The sequence below is a fragment of the Rhinolophus sinicus genome, chromosome 8 (genome assembly GCF_057876585.1).
Source record: "Rhinolophus sinicus isolate RSI-liver-muscle chromosome 8, RSI-T2T, whole genome shotgun sequence".
Taxonomy (NCBI): Eukaryota; Metazoa; Chordata; class Mammalia; order Chiroptera; family Rhinolophidae; genus Rhinolophus; species Rhinolophus sinicus.
The window spans coordinates 46,215,987-46,237,313 of NC_142508.1; the positions used below are offsets into that span (position 1 = coordinate 46,215,987).

The 21,327-nt window shown below is 36.8% G+C and overlaps 1 protein-coding gene and 1 non-coding gene across 15 annotated transcripts in view; one reads left to right on the forward strand and one right to left on the reverse strand.

The window, feature by feature from the left end:
- Positions 1-3,373: 3,373 nt before the first annotated feature.
- Positions 3,374-21,327, reverse strand: part of ZNF529 (zinc finger protein 529) — a 32,670-nt gene continuing 14,716 nt past the window's right edge. For 8 of the 14 annotated variants that reach the window (XM_088800657.1, XM_088800652.1, XM_088800653.1 and 5 more), the window contains 4 exons: positions 20,183-20,274; positions 19,048-19,174; positions 9,912-9,971; positions 3,374-6,775 (listed from right to left, as the gene is read on the reverse strand). In XM_088800657.1, coding sequence (XP_088656783.1) covers positions 5,340-6,775; positions 9,912-9,971; positions 19,048-19,174; positions 20,183-20,269 — 1,710 coding nt within the window. In that variant the 5' untranslated portion in view covers positions 20,270-20,274 and the 3' untranslated portion in view covers positions 3,374-5,339. Of the gene's footprint in view, positions 6,776-9,911; positions 9,972-19,047; positions 19,175-19,347; positions 19,423-20,182; positions 20,275-21,327 lie in introns of all 14 variants that reach the window. The other 6 variants (XM_019749925.3, XM_088800659.1, XM_088800660.1 and 3 more) reach the window with 3 other exon arrangements.
- Positions 14,176-14,312, forward strand: LOC141567745 (U4 spliceosomal RNA). The gene has a single exon (XR_012490577.1). It is a non-coding gene; the product is annotated as a U4 spliceosomal RNA (small nuclear RNA).

Below are 21,327 nucleotides of genomic sequence, written 5' to 3' on the forward strand. Positions count from 1 at the left end.
CTTTGGTGCAGGCCCAGATCACCCATGGCTTGTGACCAGCTGGGGACTACCTCGTAGGAGTTATAAAGCAGTCCCCAGTTGTTTGCTGCCTGTGCTAAAGTTGGAGGTGTATGGGAGAGGCCACACTGTGAATGGAGGACAGCTCCCACCAGTACTAGGGCTGGGGTACACCGCAAAAAGCCAGGACACCCTGAGGCCTGCTTCCACCTGCTGGCTCCCTTAATGTTCAGCCAGTGATAAAGCCTCATGCAGTGTGAGTTGGGTGAGGCAGGGTCTTAGGGAGTCACTGGAATGGGAAGAGTTGTGGTCACCAGGTTAATGTGGATTCTGGTTTGGTGCCAGTGCTGATCCTGTAGTACACAAAAATCTCAGAGCACACCAGGGCCATTCACCACCTACCTGGGACCCGCGGACTCCAACAGTTTTCCAAGAAAGAGTACAATGTGGGTGGGGCTGGCTGCTCATCAAGAAAGTGCCTACAGCATTGGGGGATTTGGTTGGGGCAGGGTCCCAGCAGAGCTCACCAGATCAATTCAGATTCAGATTTGGCTATGTGAAGGAGGACCCCACACAGGGAAGTGGCGCCCACCTACCAGCTACGCAGGACTCCACACAGGGAAAATGGTGACTGTCCTCCAGCCCTTGTCCTGCAGCCACACCTTAGTCGGTCCCCTGTATACTTTCTACATCCCCCAAGTCACCATCTCTCTGCCAGAGCACAGGGTGAATGCCTTCAAATGAGTGAGTGTGCATGGGCCCTTTAAGAGGACACCTGGATTTCCCACAGCCTTCTGTCCCTCCCGAGTGGTCAGAATCTCCACTGTTTTTCACAGCCAGATGCTGTGGGGGCTCCTCTTTCTGGAACTAGTACTCCATACTGGGGAGTCTGGTGTGGGGCTTGGGTCCCTTGCTCCTCCGGGGAGAACCTCCGAGGCCAAGATAGCCCTCCTGATTCTCAACTATTACAGGGAGGTTTGTGGCCAGCCAATTTTGCACCTCTGCCCCTCCTACCAGTCTCGATGTGGCTTCTTCTTTATATCCTTATTTATAAAACTTCTGTTCAGACAGACTTCAGATAGTTCTCCATGTTGATTGTTCTATAATTTAGTTGTAATTTTAATGTATTTATGGAAGGAAGCATGCACAGTGTTTATCTACTTCGCCATCTTGTATCTCTCTACCCACCTGTTCTTTGTGTGTGTGTGTGCTTGGGATGAGTTGAACTTCCTGGATCTGTAGATTTATAGTTTTCATCAAATTTGGAATTTTTTGGCCATTATTCCTTCAAATATTTTTTTCTGTCCCCACCCATTCTTTTCCCTTCTCCCAGTGATCCCAATTACACATAATTAGGCTGTCTGAAGTTGTCCCATAGGTATCTGATACACTACTATATTCTTAGTTTTTCTGTTTCAATTTCTATCAATTTTTTGCTAGGTCTTCGAGTTTACTAATGTTTTCTTTTTGTAATGTATAATTTACTAATCCCATCGACTGAATTTTTAAACCTCAGACATTGTCATTTTTATTTCTAGAAGTTTGTTTGGGTCTTTTTAATATCTTCCACATCTATACTTGACATGGTCAATCTCTCTTCCTTGTTGGACATAATGGAATATAGTTATGACTAGTGTACTGTCAGTATCTATTACCAAACACAAAATCTAGTAAATCATATATAAAGTCTATTTTTGTCATTTTTGGATGTGTTTCTATTGTTTTTTCTCATTATAGTCATGTATTCCCACTTCTTTACATGTCTGGTAAATTTTATTTATTACCAGACATTGTGAAAGTTACCTTCTGTGTGCTTGGTACTTTTACATTTCTATAAATATTCTCCACCTCTGTTCTGGAATATACTTACATTATCTAGAAATGGTGTGATCCTTTCAAAATTTGCTTTAAGCTTGGTAGGTGGGGCCAGGTGTGCTAGGTGCTAACTGGCCTCTTCACTGAGGCAATAACTTTTTGAGTAATCTAACCAGTGTCCTGTAAACTCTACCCTGGCTGATGGGGCACAAACTATTCCTGGCACTTCTGGGAGGTCCAAAGATTACCTGTGTTCTTTCTTAAGCATTTCTTTTGCTGGCCTCAGGTGGTCTCCTTGTCCCCATGCACTGATTAGAATTTGGCTCAGTACTCTGCCCTGTAAACTCTACCCATCATGGCCTTCCTGGACTGTCAGCTCCATCTTGTCAACTTAGGGAGATCATGAGGCACTCCTGCACTCCTGCTTTGTGCTGAGATGTGGAAATGCCCTGTAGGCAGTAAACTGGGTCAAGTGTATGGGTCACATTTGTTTACATTTTGTTAGGCATTACTGTTTTGTTGTCTAATGGCCAGTGTCTGGAAACTGTCATTTCTTATATTTCACCTAGTGTTTTAAAAACTTTAGGCAGGAAGATAAATCCAGTCTCTATTACTTCATATTGGCCGAAAATGGTGTTTTTGTTTTTTTTAATTCTACTCTTACAGAAGAATTGCAAGAAGAGTATACCATTTCTACACACCCTTCTCCCAATCTGCCTAACATTATGTTACATCACCATAGTATAATGATCAAAACTAAGACATTAACATTTGTATAACACTGTCAATTAAACGATAGTCTTTGTTTGTATTTCACCAAGTTTTCTTCACTAATGTTCCAGATTGGGTCTAGAATCCTACATTGTATTTAGGTGTCAGGTTAACTTAGTCTCCTCTAATCTTTGAGAGATTCTCAGTCTTCCCTTGCCTTTCACGACTTTTGGAGTATTGGGTAAATTAATTACCCGATTTAAAGAAGGTTCTTAATTTTGGGTTTGTCTGCTGTTTCCTCATTAGATCATGGTTGTGCATTTTTTTGGTGAGAATACCACCAAAGTGATGTGCCATTCTTGGTTCATCAGCTTGGTGGTATATGCCCATCTCTTAGTACTGGTGATCATGATCATTTTGTTAAGATGGCTTATGAAATGTTTTCTCTTTGTAATTAAATATTTCAGAGAGAGAGTTTGAGACAATTCTAATATCCCATTTTCCTTCAAACATTCACCTTCAAATTTTAGCATCCATCATCAATGGATTTTGTATATAATTATTATTATAGTGATTTCCTATTTCTTTCATTCCTTTTACATTTATTAGAATTCTTCACTATTCAATTAAACCAGAATTCCTTCATCTAGGGATAGCTAATTTCATGGTTCAGTGCAGCAATAAATAGGATAGGTCTGGAACATTGCCTTGTATTTGGGGAGGGGTGAAGCTTCCAAATAGGCTAGGGAAAATGTGGAAAGGATAAAGGAGAAAACAAAAATGTAAAGAAATAAAGTTTTATCAATTGAGCACCAAAAAAAAAAAAAAAAAAGTAGCAAAACAACAATAGTTGAGAACAATAATTATATCATGGTTCATTAGAGTAGTTGTCTGAAATGACAAGAGTTCATAACGAAGTTCAAAGGAAAATGTTAATATGTGACCAAAATGTTGCTGTAATTAAAAATAAGGGAAACATAATAAGGATATGTTTGCATTCTTTAATTTTTCATTTAGTCATTAATAATTTCAAATACTAAGTGCCAAGACACATGGTTATTTTGTTTCTGTCATTAATTTTAAGTCTGTATATAAGGTATAGATAGCTCATTGTTTTAATTTGTTCAAGCAACCAAAAAAATAAACACACACACAGAAGTGTAGGGAAAGTAGGTCTGGAGTACTACACCAAGAAGAGGGAAACTAATCAGTACTAATGGTAACTCAGAATAACCAGGTAGAGTGGGATCAAAGAGTAAATCAGCAGTGTGGTCACATAATAGCTCAGTAAACAAACTATTAATAATAATAATATTAATTATAAAAAATAGTTGAACATATTTAAAGACATGAAATAGTAAATATTCTAATAAAAGGGTAACAACAGAGACTCTTACTATATGGGACATGAAATATCTAATTTATTTTTAAAAACTGCTAATTTAAATAAAATGCTAATAAGGAATATTTAAAGAAACAACGTAACTCAAGATACTGAATTAGGAAAATGGCTTAATTACTACTGTTGATCATGTAAACCTTTAAAGAGTACATAATTCTGGGAAAGACACCAGTTTCAAAAATTAAAATCTAATGAATGATGGTGACATAAATGTATCTAAACATATAAGTAAGTTTTCTTACAAATATCTAATAACCAGAGGCTCATGATCACATTGATTGTATAGCCAGGCCAACTGTCTTAAGAAAGAAATGATGGACAACTAAGATTTGTGACATTATTTCTATGACTGTTTCATTTTCCCCCTCCCTCCCTCCTTCCTTCTCTCCCTCTGTCTCTTTCTTTTTGATTCAAGTGACATTCCTAAAATCAAAGATCTCTACTGATTGTTCAACTGCCAAAACCCAGTAAGGCAACACTGAATGGGAGCAAAAAGGAAAATTATAAATACAAAACCCAATTGAAGCCATGGTAATAATAGAGTTGTAAACTGTCTTAATGTAAGTTTAGTGATCATTGCAATAGTTTTAGATTTTCCCTCCTTTCAAAGATGCTTAACAAATTTCCCTCCTTTTAAAGACTGGTAAGATTGGGTTAGTAAATTTTATATAATTAAAAATGCTCTTTTCATTTGGATCCTGACTGGTACTGCCTAGAGATGAAAAAACTCCTTGAAGAAATTGTATTGTGGTAGCTATTTGGGGAAGTATCATGTCGAAACAAAATAAAAATTCAAAAAGAAGTCAACCATTTGATGACAATCAAAAGGAGATTATACCCCTACCATTAAAACAAAAACAATAGAAAGCAAACAAACAAAATTCTATAAAAATATAGTGCAGGGCCACAAACCTTTAAAACTACATAGTATGTGACTGGGAATTCTAACTATCTGGAGGAGGATAACTATGCCATATATAACAAGCAAAAATCAGAATGCAAAAGATGCATTTGAGTGATATAGTCAATAAGCACAAAACACACATACACCAAAAAAGTCATTGTAAGCACAACACGTCTGGACAAGAAGCTCATGAAAATAAATAATTTGAGAAAAACATTTTCCACACATTGCAGAAGTGGATTAATAGGGACCATCCTACATAAATAGCTATTCAGAATGTTAACTGTTATAAAAGGGAGAAATACTTGACCATATCTAACAAAGGTGAAAGTATATATCACCTAAGATTGAGCAATTCTACTTCTAAATAGTGGCCATAAAGTATGAAAAGAGATTTAATGAGACAGATATTGAACCCTTTTTATTACTACTTATTAAATGCACAGGCTTTTCCAGTGAAACTCAGAAACAAAAGCCTTTATACATGCCTTTCATTCAAAAGACTTCTCATCACAACTTTTTTTTTATATCAAGTAACGTCCTGCCCATAGTAAAGGCATTCCCATATTCCTTACATTCATAGGGTTTCTTATCAGTATGAATTCTCTGATGTTTTGTAAAGGATGAACTATGCCTAAAGGCCCTCCCACATACCTTGCATTCATAAGGTTTCTCTCCAGTATGAATTCTCTGATGTTCAGTAAGCGCTGAACTGTGTCTAAAGGCTTTCCCACATACATTACATTCATAAGGTTTCTCACCACTATGAATTCTCTGATGTTGAATAAGGGCTGAAGTAAGTCTAAAGAACTTTCCACACACTCTACATTCATAAGGTTTCTGACCACTGTGAATTCGCTGATGTCGAGTAAGTTCACTACCTACTACAAAAGCTTTCCCACATTCCTTACATTTATAGGGTTTCTCACCAGTATGAATTCTCTGATGTCTAGTCAGGGATGAACTATTTCTAAAGACCTTTCCACATGCCATACATTCATAGGGTTTCTTTCCAGTATGAATTCTCTGATGTCGAGCAAGTTCTCTACAGACTCCAAAAGCCTTCCCACATTCTTTACATGCATAAGGTTTCTCACCAGTGTGAATTCTCTGATGTTCAATAAGCTGTGAACTAATCCTAAAGACCTTCTCACATTGTATGCATTTGTATGGTTTCTCACCAGTATGAATTCTCTGATGTTCAGTTAGCTGTGAATGAAATCTGAAGTTCTTGCCACATTCCATACATTTGTAAGGTTTCTCATCAGTGTGGATTTTCTGATGTCGAGTAAGTTGTGCATGTGATCTAAAGGATTTCCCACAGAAAGTGCATTCACAGAGTTTCTCACTAGTATGAATTCTTTGAAGTGGAGTAATTTCTTCAACTCTTCTTAAGGTCCTTCCATATTTCTTACATTTATAGAACATCTGATCATGAATTTTCTGCTGTACAGTAAGGTCTTTATAAAAACTAAATGCATTCCCATATTCCATATATTTACAAGGTTTCACACCAGTATGAATATTCAGTTGTAGGGTATGTGGGTCATCTACTCCAAAGGTTTTCCAATACCCATTACATTCACAGGTTTTCTCACGAGTGTGTAGTCTCTCATATTCATCAAACTTTAAGTCACAACTAAAGACCTTCCCATATTCATTATATTCATCGGCCTTCTTGTTATCATGAATTCCATGATGTAATTTAAGAGACTTATAATTTTTGTAATTGGGTACTTTTTCAGACATGATTTTCATTTGACTGAAATATCCCACTTCAGGTCTTTGTACTTCAATCTTGCTTTTGCTTTGCCAGTCATTTTTGAAAGTGTAGCTCTGAAGACCAATGAATTTACTACTTTCTATTACTTCCCACAGAGAACCATTATTTTCAATAATGTTCTTCCCTACAGATAAACTCTTTGTGTCATACTTGTACTCCAAATCTGAAAGAAAAGAAACAAAAGTTTCTTTTTTCATGTCATGAAAATGAAAATTATAGAGTACAGAGGAAAAAAACAAAATTCACAATATAAATGAATAATTAAAATAACTTAAGAAAGTTAAAGAGAGCTCAGAAAATGATAAGAGCATAATGTAAGATTGTGAGGTTTGTGATATGGGAAACAGATTAAGTCGGTGGGTCTCAAATTTAGGTGGTGATCATCACCTAGTAAGCTTGTTGCCAAGTAAGTACTGATGTTCAGGAACGAATCCAAGTAAACTAAATCAACATCTATAGGTGTAGAACTAGTCAGCAGTTTTCTTGGTAGAGATACTGCTAGTGCAGATCAAACTTTGATAATCTGTACATATTAACAATTTTGTGATATTTTTCTTCAAACACTTTACCATATATAACAAGGAGCTGCTTTTAAGACTTCATTTTAATTCATTATACTCTTTCACCTAATATTTTCCCCCTCCTACATGAAGTCACATTTCCTATCATTTAGATATCTACAGGATTTTTAATTTCTCATAAATGGATTCTTTATATAATATCTCCTTTTCATTGTCCAGGTCTAAAAGTTACTACCCTCAGGAAGGATGTAATAGCTGAATCTAATTAAGTTCATATTTATGTGTCTATTCCAATATCTAGTTATTTGCCCTACATCCATTTTATTTTCAATTGTATATTCATTAATTTTCTGTTTTTATACTGTTTATTTCCTTATTCCTTAAACTTCAAAAAGGACAAATGCAATTATTCTTTTATGTGCCACTGAATAACAAACTCCAAGGACATAGTAGTTGATAATTACAGAAAAAGTAAATCACTAGATGAAAGGAATCTAAAAAAGAATTTAAAAAAAATTAGTCACTGGAGAATATGATTATTACAATAATTATGTAAGAATAATGAAACAATTATAGAATGTCTCTGTGCCTTCCAACCTTCACACTATACTACAGTGATTATAATATATAGAGAGGGTGCCAGAAAAATGTATACACATTTTAAGTAAGGAAAAAAACATATTAAAATCATGCTGATGGTAACCACTTTGAGCACCTTTTGTAATTGCAGAAGTCAAACGTGATTTGTATTCATCTTTTGTTACAGGTATATATTGAGTAGTACAATTTTAATACAGTTTTTTTTTCCTTTCTTAAAATGTGTACACATTTTTTTGGCACCCTCTGTATTTAAGATGCATGCATATATATGAATAGTATTTATAAATGATTGTTTTCCAATTGCCTCTCCACTTATGCATATTGTGTCCATCACTGCTGTTAATTCCCTCCTATGCAGAACTATGATTTTCTTCATCCCACATACCAATAAAGGTATGAGGTGTTTTATTTACTCCTTCTTGGTAGCATTTTTACTATTACTGTTCTATCCTACTGAAATCCTAGTCTACATTTAAATGTTTTCCTTCATATTCTTTCCCAGACATTCCTTTCCATTTTTCTTTTTTTTTCCAAGTCAAGCTGTTGTCCTTTCAATCTTAGTTGTGGAGGGTGCTGTTCAGCTTCAAGTTGTTGTCCTTTCAGTCTTAGTTGTGGAGGGCGCAGCTCAGCTCCATGTCTACTTACCGTTGCTAGTTGCAGGGGGCGCAGCCCACCATCCCTTGTGGGACTCGAGGAATTGAACTGGCAACCTTATGGTTCAGAGGATGCACTCCAACCAACTGAGCCATCTGGGAGCTCAGCGGCAGCTCAGCTCAAGGTGCCGTGTTCAATCTTAGTTGCAGGGGGCGCAGCCCTCCATCCCTTGTGGGACTCAAGAAATCGAACTGGCAACCTTGTGGTTGAGAGCCCACTGGCCCATGTGGGAATCGAACCGGCAGCCTTCGGGAGTTAGGAACATGGAGCTCCAACCGCCTGAGCCAAAAGGCCGGACCCCTTTCCATTTTTCTATACCCAAAGCCAACTACTGCTATACTTCCCAAAAAAGTATCAGAATATTTCAGATATTATCATATTAATAGATATATAGCATATTATAAGGTTTATGCAATTCTGAGCAAAACTTGTAGCTGAAAAGGAGAATATGCTATAAGAATGATATGGAAAAAGTGGTAGAGGTGGGCAAATGTGTATGGTACTTTGTTAACAAAGGATCTGTTGGAGATTGGCAAATATTGCATGATATATAACAAAAATAATTGACTGTGATTGAATTATGTATAACAAAAAAATAATGCAATCATTATTTGACTACAATAAAATCATAATGAATGCCAGTATCAGAAAATCAAAAGTACTCTTACTTAGAAATGAAGAAGCTCCCTACCAAATAACTGTTTAGTCAATGTGGAAATGTAATTGAAACTGAAAAAAGTTTTTCAGAGAATGATGGTCCTGAAAATATTACATATTAAAATCTATGGAACTCACCATAAGTCACATAAAAAGGATTTAAATGCTTATGATAAAAATGAAAGAATGAAGATAACCAATGTACACATCTCTAGTAAAAAGAAAAGAACAAAGTACCTTAAGAAAAGGTGAGGGGATAAATCAATTAATACAGAATCAGAATGTGATGAGTTAGAAAACATACAAAGACTATAACCAATGTAAAAAATAAAATGACAAGGGAAAGAAACATTGAGAGAGTATTTTTAAAAACATTGTAAGACTTTTATGGTAATTAATTTGAAGGCTTATGAATTATTTTCTAGGGAAATAAACATTGTAAACCCAGAAACCATAAAAGTTGAAAATGACCAATTTGCTAGAAAGAGACAAAACTGTCAAAGACTCACTGCCCACAAAACAAAACAAAATCATAAACATGCCTATTGCCCAGGTTGTGGCAACAGATAAGGTAATAAACCAGGGCTTCTTAAGCAAAGATTTAAGTCATGGTCTGGAGCAGGGAAGGTAGAAGATGTGCCCTCGATTGTTGTGGCAAAAAAGTTTTATAATCGGTCATGGCAAAAGGACACAAAAATTATCTGAAGAAGCTAAAGGAGACCACCATTTTGACAATACAAGAATCAGAACGGGGGGTGGGGTTGGGGGGAGTGTGTACAAAACAATGCTAACTAAATAAAATTAATACCTAGTACTGATTTTAAAAAAAAAGAAAAACATAAAACACAGAAGGCCAAAATAACTCACTTTTAACCAATTCAGTTGTCTGGTCTGGGATAGGGAAGGGATAGGGTGAGCCTGGAAAAGCTTCAGAAAGCAAGAATAAATTAAAAGATTAAGGGATCAAGTCAAAGATACATAACAATCACCATAAGGAATTACTCAATATTCACACATGGGCATAAAAAATCAAAGACTGTGTTGGGCTAAAGTTTACTGAACCAATGAAAATAATTCTACAAAGAGATAGAAACAAGAGAAGGTCAGAAAATTTCAAGTGTAGTATTTATGGTTGTTACTTAGTTACAATCATATAAAGAACAAAGTCAAGCACTCTTGCTAGCTTTCCCATTGGAATTATATTTCAAGTTTACCAAAGAGCATGCGGACAAGTAATAAATGTAGAAGGAATGAAAGACAGAAAAACATTGATTCAAATGAAGATTTTCAATTGTAAAAATCATTAGGCGAATTGTTGATAAAAAACTGTCTATCCATAGAATGCCAAACTAAGACCAGAGAGATCCCTTTCTGACCCTATTATCTGAATTAACACTTTCTCCATCGTTCTTTATCCCTTAACTTTTGCTTACTTTTCTTCACAGAACATATCACTATATATGATATATTTTGGTTACCTGTTACCTTTTTCACTCCACAGCTTTGAAGGTAGTTTTCCCAAAACATCAAAGGAACTGACCTCCTCCTGGACCAGTTGGGTTTTTTACTCTGGTGATGGCTTTACCTGCCACATCATACTTCACTCACCTGGCCCTGTGTTCTTGTCACATCCCTCACAACCCTCCAGAGCAACTTCCCTTCCTCCAATAAGATGATCATGACCGACTTGAAATGGAATACTCTGCTTATAACAAAGAAATGTAACGTAACATAAAAATAAATAAGACTCATAACCAATTCTAAAAAACACTCTTGAGAATTGGTGAAGATTTAATAAATGGAGTTGGTATGATATTTATGAACTTCAGAGAAGAGAAATATGAGGAGATTGAAAAACATTCACCTTAGTGTGACCACAGAATTACTAAGTATAAAGATACCAGACAGATAAAGAATGTCTTATTTTATCTAAATCCATGCCAACTCTGTCTTGAGAGGCAGTATATTGCAACAGTTAAAAACACCAGCTTTGGTGCCAGACTGCTTGGGTAGAAAACCTACTTCTGACACTAGTTAGCTGTGTAATCTGGGGAAGTTGCCTAAGTATTCTGTATTAACAATTGCCTCAAAACAATACCACAAGTAGTATTTACATCATAAAGTTATTAAAGAATTTAATAATTCAATATATTAAAAGTGCTTAGACCAGTGCTTGGTACAAGGTAAGAACTATGTAAGCTGATAAGGGGCAACAGGCCTTGAGGTGCCCTGTGCCATTCTGCTGAACCGACCCAAACCCAGTACTGGTGGCAGCCAGGCTTGTATTATAGCGTGGCCTCGCCCACACACCTGCAGGTCCAGGACAGGCAGCTACTAACTGGATTGCTTTCTAACTCCTGCCAGGTAACCTTAGGCTGGACACAGGCAGTGGCTGACCTTGCCCTGTGCTGGAGCCCCTCCCGAGAGGCACCAGAACCAATACAACCGATGGCTGGCTTCAGACCACAACAGAGCACCACCTGCTTAGCCCCACGAGCAGCACACACAAAGATTGGTCTTGACAGACACCAAAATCCACTGGGACGGATTCCTCTGCATGGGGTCAGTGCCCACACAGCAGCTCGTATGCTGTGGTTGTGGCCACTCCACACAGCCAGTCAGCATGAGGGTCAATCCAGCGCACTGACATGCCAACAGCTATCAAGGCTAAACTACAACAGGAGGGCATACGAACCCACACAGGGAAACTCTTGGAGCATCCAGCTCAGGTGATCAGGGAGACTGTGCCACTGGGCCCCACAGGACACCTACTACTTAAGGCCACCCTGCAAAGACTGGGAGACATGGCCTATCTACCTAATACATAGAAACAAACACAAAGACAGCCAAAATGAGAACACAAATATGTCCCAAATGATAAAATAGAAAACTCCAGAAAAAGAACTAAATTAAATAGAGGCAAGCAATCTACCCGATACAGAGTTCAAAACACTGGTTATAAGGATGCTCAAGGAAATTAGTGAGAAGTTCAACAAAGAGAGAGTAAGCATAAAAAAGGGCATAGAAACCATAAAAAGGAATCAGTCAGAAGTGAAGAATACAATAACTGTAGGGAAGAAGACACTAGAAGGAATCAGCAGCAGATTTGATGAAGCAGGGGATCAAATCAGCAATTTAGAAGAAAAAGTAGCAGAAACACCCAAATGGAACAGCAAAATGAAACAAAAACAAAAACAAATGAGCATAGTTTAAGGGACCTCTGGGACAACATCAAGTGTAAAAACATTTGCATTATAGGGGTACCAGAGGAGAAGAGAAGGGAACAAGGGATAGAGAACCTATTTGAAGAAATAAGAACTGAAAACTTCCCTAACCTGGCAAAGGAAATAAACATACAAATCCAGGAAATTCAGAGAGTCCCAAACAAGATGAGCCCAAAGACACATCATCAAAAAATGGCAGAGGATAAAGACAGACAGAATCCTAAAAGCAGCAAGAGAATAGCAACTAGCTACATACAAGGGAGCTCCCATACTGTCAGCTGATTTGTCAACAGAAACTTTGTAGACCAGAAGGGATTGGCACAAAACATTCAAAGCCGTAAAAAGCAAGGAACTACAACGAAAATTACCCTAACTGGAAAGACTATCATTTAAAATTAAAAGAGATTTTTCAGAGAGCTTCCCAGGTAAGAAAAACCTAACGGAGTTCATCACCACCAAACCAGCATTACAAGAAATGTTAAAGGGACTTCATTAAGAAGGGGTTAAAAAACAAAAATGAATAATAAAATGACAATAACTATGTACTGATCAACAATCACTATAAATGTAAATGTAAATGTATTAAATGTTCCAATCAAAAAACATAGTTTAGATGAACGGATAAGATAACAAGAACCATATACAGGCTTCCTACAAGAGACCCATTTCAAATGGAAAGACACACACAGGCTGAAAGTAAAGGGATGGAAAAAGATATTTCATGCAAAGGGGGAAAAAAGCTGGGTAGACATCCTTATATCAAACAGACTTTAAAACAAAATATAACAAATGACAAGGACATTTCATAATGATAGAGGGGTCAATCCAACAAGCAGATATAACCCTTGTAAACATTTATGGACCCAACATAGGAATACCTAAATATTCCAAACAAATATTGACGGATATACAGGGAGAGATTGACAGTAATACAGTCATAGTAGGTGACTTTAGTACCACCTTTACACCAAGGGACAGGTCTTCCAGACAGAAAGTGAAAAAGGAAACTTTGGCCTGAAATGACACTTTAGACAAGATGGGCTTAATTGATATTTTTAGAGCATTCCACCCCAAAGCAGCAGGATATACATTCTTTTCACAAGCATGTGGAACATTTTCCAAGACAAACCACATATTAGGACACAAAACAAGTCTCAATAAACTTAAGACTGAAATCATATCAAGCGTCTTCTCCTATCACAATGACATAAAAATGGAAATCAAGTACAAGGAAAAAAATGAGAAACACACAAAGATATGGAGGGTACATAACATGCTACTTAACAATCAGTGTGTTAAAAACAAGATCAGGGAAGAAATCAAAATATATCCAGAGACAACTGAAAATGAAAATACAATGACCCCAAATTTATAGAACACAGGAAAAGCAATTAGGAATTCTTAGCAATACAGGCCTATCTCAAAACACAAGAAAAATCTCAAACAATCTAATTACACAAGCTTTACACTTAAAGAAACCAGAAAAAGAACAACAAACAGAGCCAAACGTGAATAGAAGGACAGAAAGAATAAAGATCAGAGCAGAATAAGCAAGATAGGGTTCAACAAAACAATATATAAAATCAATATATAGGGCTGGTTTTTTGAAAAGATAAACAAAATTGATAAACCTTTAACTGGAATCATAAGGGAAAAAAGAAAAAAGGACCCAAATAAATAAAATCAGAAATGAAAGAGAAGTGACAACTGACACCACAAAAATACAAAGGATTATAAGAAAATATTACAAACAGCTATACGCCAACAAATTGGAGGATTGGGAAGAAATGGATAAATTCTTAGAAACATACAATCTTCCAAGACTGAATCAAGAAGAAATAGAAAATCTGAACTGACCAATTACTCTTAATAATAACAAAATCAAATCAGTAATTTAAAAAACTCCCAGCTTTGCGCAGTGGCAGTATCGTAGCCAATGAGGTTTATCCGAGGCACGATTATTGCTAATTGAAAAAACTCCCAACAAACAAAAGTCCTGGACCAGAGGGCTTCACAGGTGAATTTTACCAAACATCCTAAGAAGAATTATCACCTATCCTTCTCAAACTATTCCAAAATATTCAAGAGGAGGGAGGGCTCTGAAGCTCATTTTATGAGGCCACCATTACCCTGATTCCAAAACCAAGCACATTACAAAAAAAATAAAATAAAATAAAATTATAGGCCACTATTATCAATGAACACAGATGCAAAAATCCTCAACAAAATATTAGCAAACCAAATTCAGCAATACATTAAAAGATCATACAACATAACCAAGTGGGATTTATTCCTGGGATGCAAGGTTGGTTCAATATCTGCAAATCAATTAATGTGATATACCACATAAACCAAGTGAAGGATAAAAATCATATGATTATGTCAATAGATGCAGAAAACACATTTGATGAATCCAGCATATTTATGGCAAAAAATGGCAGCAAAGTGGTAATAGAGGAAACATACTTCAACATAATAAAAGCCATATTTGACAAACCCACAGCTAACATACTCAATGGTGAAAACCTAAAAGTGTTTTTGTAAGATCAGGAATACGACTAGCATAGCCACTTTCACCACTTGTATTCAACATAGTATTGGAAGTCCCAACCAGAACACTCATACAAGAAAAAGATATAAAAGATATCCAAATTGGAAAGGAAGTAAAACTGTCACTATTTGCAGATGAAATGATACTACAAAGAGAGAACCCTTAAGATTACACCAAAATACTATTAGAACTGATAAATGAATTCAGTAAAGTTGCAGACCACAAAATTAATACTGAAATATCAGTTGCATTTTTACACACCAATAACAAACTATCAGAAAGAGATATTAAGAAAACAATCCTATTTACAATTGCATCAAAAAAAAAATTACTTCAAAATAAATTTAACCTAGGTGGTAAAAGACCTGTACTCAGAAAATTATAAGATATTTAAGACAGAAAATGTAGAAGGTACAATAAATGGAAGCATATACCATGCTCATGGATAGGAAGAATTAACATTGTTAAAGTGTCCATAATATCCAAACAATCTGTAGATTCAATACAATCCCTATCAAAATACCAATGCCATTTTTCACAGAACTAGAACAAATAATCCTAAAATTTATGTGGAACCATAGAAGACCCCAAATAGCCACAGCAATCTCAAGAAAGAACAACAAAATTGGAGGTATCACACTACCTGATATCAAACTATACGAATCTAGGCTATAGTAATCAAAACAGCATAGTACTGGCATCAAAACACAAATAGATCAATGGAACAGAATACAGAACCGAAAAATAAAGCCATACCTATAGGGTCAATTAATCTATAACAACGGAGGCAATAATATACAATGGGGTAAAGACAGTGTATTCTATAAATGGACAGATATATACAAAGTGTGATCAAACAATACGGTGAATGTTTAAATAAAAAAATTATTACAGTAAAAGACACATTGCCATTAATCCCCCTCAAAATACGCCACCTCACTTCGAACCCACTTATTCCATCATTTTTGCCACTTTCTGAAGCAGTTCTGGAAATACTCTTTTGTGCGTGTCTTTGTGGTGTTGTGACTGCCTCGATGTTCTGAATCATTTTGACACTGGGGAAGAACTACTGCATGGTGCCGGATGCAGTAAATAAGGTGGATGAGGATACACCATAATGTTTTTATTTGACAGAAATTGCCATGTACCAGAAACAATGTGTGACACAAAGCATTGTCATGATGGATTTATGGCACACTTTAAAACACACCTTCTCTTGGGCCGGCCCGGTGGCTCAGGTGGTTAGAGCTCCATGCTCCTAACTCCGAAGGCTGCCGGTTCGATTCCCACATGGGCCAGTGGGCTCTCAACCACAAAGTTGCCAGTTCAATTCCTCGACTCCCGCAAGGGATGGTAGGCAGCGCCCCCTGCAACTAAAATTGAACACGACACCTTGAGCTGAGCTGCCGCTGAGCTCCCGGATGGCTCACTTGGTTGGAGCGCGTCCTCTCAACCACAAGGTTGCCAGTTCGACTCCCGCAATGGATGGTGGGCTGCGCCCCCTGCAACTAGCAACGGCAGCTGGACCTGGGGCTGAGCTGCGCCCTCCACAACTAAGACTGAAAGAACAACTTAAAGCTGAATGGCACCCTCCACAACTAAGATTGAAAGGACAACAACTTGACTTGGAAAAATGTCCTGGAAGTACACACTGTTCCCCAATAAAGTCCTGTTCCCCTTCCCCAATAAAAAAAATCTTTAAAAAAAAACAAACAAAAAAAAAACACACCTTCTCTTAACCATAGCTCACACCTGACTGACTGCACCAAACAAGGAAAACTTGTCACATACTGTTACTAAGGTTTGACATGCTGCTTCACGTATTGACGATCCCTGCCTTTCCGTTGGATGGCACTCAGCAGCAGCACTCACCTTATTTTTCTATCACAACGTTGAAAGGCTCCGTGTCACACAGAGCTACTGGTATGGCAATTTCTGTCAAATAAAAACATTACGGTATGTCCTTATCCACCTTATGCACCGGATCTGGCACCATGAGACTTCTGGCTCTTCCCCAAAGTCAAATAACCATGAAAGGTAAACATTTTGAATCAATTCATGACATCGAGGCAGCCATGACACTGCAACTAAGGACACTCATGAAAGAGGACTTCCAGAAGTACTTCAGAAAGTGGCAAGAACGATGGGATTAAGTGTGTTTGAAGTGAGGCGGAGTATTTTGAGGGAGATTAATGGCAATGTGTCTTTTACTGTAATAATTTTTTTAATTTAAATATTCACCATATATTTTGATCACACCTCATACATTAAAAAAAAAAAACACACACAAAAAAAACAATGAAACTAGACTACCTTCTTACACCATATACTAAACTCAAAATGGCTTAAAGATTTAAATGTAAGACCCGAATATCCAAGACCCAAAATCATAAAACAAGGAGAAAACACAGGCAATAAGCTCGGTGACATAGCTCTGAGTAATATTTTTTCTAATATATCTCCTTGGGCAAGGGAAACAAAAGAAAAAATAAACAAATGGGACTACATCAGATGAAAAAGTTTTTGTACAGTAAAGAAAACTAACATCAAAACAAAAAGACAACCTACTGAATGGGAGTAAATATTTGCCAATGATAAATCTGATAAGGGGTTAATATCCAAAATTTATGAAGAACTCATAAAAACCAAAAAAAATAAACAATCTAATTAAAAAATGAGTAGGGAACCTGAATAGATATTTCTCCAAAGATGACATACAGATGGCCAACAGACATATGAAAAGATGCTCAAGTTCATAAAAGATGCTCAAGTTCATAAATCATCAGAAAAATGCAAATTAAAACCACAATGAGATATCACCTCACAGCTATCAGAATGGTTATCAATAAAACAAACAACAAGTGTTGGCGAGGATGTGGAAAAAAGGGAACCCTCATGCACTGTCAGTGGGAGCATACATTGGTGTAGCCCCAATGGAAAACAGTTTGGAGATTACTTAAATAATTAAAAATAGACTCAGCAATTCCACTTCTGGTTATTTATCTAAAGAAATCCAAAACACTAATTCCAAAAGATATATACACCCCTATGTTCATTGCAGCATTATCTACAATATCCAAGATAAGGAAGCAACCTAAGTGCCCATCCACAGGCAATTGGATAAAGATGATGTGGTACATATATACAATGGAATATTACTCGGCCACAAAAAAGAACGAAATCTTACCACTTGCCACAACATGGATGGAACTAGAGGGTATTATGCTAAGTGAAATAAGTCAGGCAGAGAAAGACAAATACCATATGATTTCTCTTGAATGTGGAAAGCAAAGAACAAAATAAATGAATAAACAATACAAAAACAGACTCATAGATACAGAGAACAAACTGAGGGTTGCCAGATAGGAGTGGTTTGAGGGACAGGGTGAAAAAGCTGAAGGGATTAAGAAGTACAAATTGGTAGTTACAAAATAGTCATAGGTATGTAAAGGACACCATAGGGAATATAGTCAATAATACTGTAATGACTATGTACCATGTCAGGTGGATATTAGACTTGTGGGGATGTGGGGGATCACTCCATAAATTATGTAAATGTCTAACCAATACGCTGTACATTTGAAACTCACATAAAATAATACTGAATGTCAACTTGAGTTGAAAAATAATAATAATAACGCAATAAAAGAAAACTATGTGAGCTAAAAGGAAAGCAAGTAGCTTTCTGAAACATTAAAAGGTCCTTGCTGGAATACTGACTTAATGTTAAATGCAAAGTTCTTTAACCACAAAGCAGGTATAAGAATATACTTGTAATAGGCAATAAATATGAATTCTGTTTATCAATCAAAAAACATAAATAATATAGATTCTTTTAATAACCACAACAAATCAGGATACAGTGTCTTAGCTGTTCTCCTAGAAGATGGGCAAGAAAATAACAAAGCATTTATAGCAATTCTGAGCTAAAACACAATATAATAGATATTTCAAAGCATATGCTGTACGTGTCCTACAAGTCAAATCCAGCTCCTTGGGTAGCAAGGAAGGTAAAAACTATATAAAGGAACTGAGACGGCCTGAACATCATGAAGGATGATGCAGATGCTTAATGTAAGTGTCATCTCTAATACAATGTTTAATCCCTATCTTTGGAAACAGGGACAAGAAATTCACCTAGTTTCTTAAAAGATAGCTTTGAGTTCACTGAGTATCAACTGATATTTTATAGAGCATATTCTAAATTATGTGAAACAAATAAATTTACCCAGTGAGACCAAGTTGCTGTAGTTCTCCATCATCACATCCCAGTACAAGTCCCTCTGGGCAGAGTTCAGATATTCCCATTCGTCCTGTGAGAAGTTAATGATCACATCTCTGAATGTCACTAATTCCTGAAACAATAAACCACAGGTTGATAAAATTGAAGGAAATATTTTTGAGAAAAAGAGAAAAAATAAAGAGTTGCATTACAGGAAGGGGTCTAAATAGTAAACGAGTAGGCCAGTTATAGGAGTCTATGCTATGGGAAGTAAAGAAATTAGTGTTTCCAAACCAGACGACCTACACATCTTTAAAGAATCCATTTGCTTCAGAGAAATATTCCTGCATCCCATGGGATTTCTTAATTAGCTAAGGACATCTGGAAATAGACAAAATAATCAGTTTACAAATTAAAAGAAATAGTGTATACATGCACATTGCATGTTAAGTGCCTGATGCATGACTTATCAATAAATGTGAATTTCTACATTCTTATTCCTCTGTACAGGAAAAATATCTAACTTATAAAATGGGATATGAACAATATTTTTAAATTTCTTGCAGCCCCATCACTATACAAAGCATCAATATCATTATTTTACATTATATAATAAAACGTATTACTTCTAAGGACAAATTAGTAAATTATTTTTTAGTAATTACAGAATAGTCTACTTGGTCAAAATATATCAACCTTAATTATACTTAAACATTTAGATTGGATAACATCTTTCCAATTCTGGAGGAACTATTAATGAGACCAGTCAACATCAAATCCAATGTACCTGGAAACTCAAGTTTGTTCAGGAGAAGTACAGAGTTTTGCCCATATGTCATCAAATGGATCAATCTGATCTTTTACACTACCTAAGAATATGAACAAGGGATGGTAAATGCCTCATCTAGGGATTCTATTTGAATTCTATGGCTAGCTCTTCTTGACAAAAGACTGAAACACAGAAGTGTTGAACATTATTTAAAGAATAGTTAGCTACACAGGAGGTACACTGTGCTGTTTGGGTCCAACCCTCACTAGAATGTGAAAAACTATGGGGATGTGGGCAGAATCCTTATGGCTGTCTGGTAGGAAGATTCAGAAAAAGGAAATATTCAAAAAGGAGGCAGGAATAGCAACTTACATGGTCCATGGTTAGAACTGCAAATAATTGGTCAGGGAATTCCACTTCTGGCATGACAGCACGGAGCTCCACGAATATGCTCCCCATCAAAACTGGTGAAAATTATATATAAAAACATACAACAAATGAAGAAACATTTGTTCAAGAAAAATCTGTTAAATCTTATTAAGAACTGTGACAGTCTGCCGTATCTGATCCAAACCTATACCCTTCCTTGTCCATCCCATCTTAGTGATAAAAAGATTCCATTCAAAACTGGTATAACCAAGGACATAGGCTTCCTCACCATTCCTCAACCCCTGCTCCCAGTAAGATGTGCTGGGAGGAGCAGCACACCGGCATTTCTCATCCTTCCCCCCGCTACCTATTATTCAGGCAAATGCAGTCAAGGGATGGAAATTTTCTTCTGCCTAGCAGCCACACACAAAATGTAGACTGTATCTTAAGTGTGGCACTGCTGAGAACACTGGTGTCCCCATTGTCTTTGCCTTGGCTTCTGGGGGAATTCCATGGCAAGAGAGGCAAACTGAGGCCTAGGTCTGCTGCACCCACTCCCATTTACCAAATACCCCCTCTACTTTAGGAGCTGAGTGCATGGCACCACTGTCCCTACTTCAATCACTAGAGTCGTGGCTGAGGCTCTGTCCAGGAGGCGAAGCAGGCCACAGAAGACAGAGCTCCATATCCCTCTCCAAAGGAACTGACTTCATTTGCAACAGAGTATGGAAGTTGAAGCCTAAGGACATTCTCAAAAACAGGGGAAGTGTTGGTGAAAGGCTACTGGGACAAAACTGGAAGATTCTTTGGAGATAAATGCTAAATTGTGGGCAGGCTAGTTTGCCAGAAAGAATCAGAAAAAGACACTTGGGGAGCCCTTCCTGTTGTCATAGCAAATCTCAAACACTGACTTGATGGCATTATTCTGTAAAGCAATGCACACCCTATGGCATTGTTGAAAACAGTAGTGCCATCAGTCATAATTAGTGGAGCTTAAAAGCTGGGTGTGGTCAGGTAAAGAGACACTGAAAGACATCCCTGTCAAAACTACTGTCATCCTAAAGTGACTATGGTAACATTCAAGGCTTTACCTTAAGGAGCAACATCAGACATTTACACTATGCGGGGAGATTGACTTCACTTGGTTA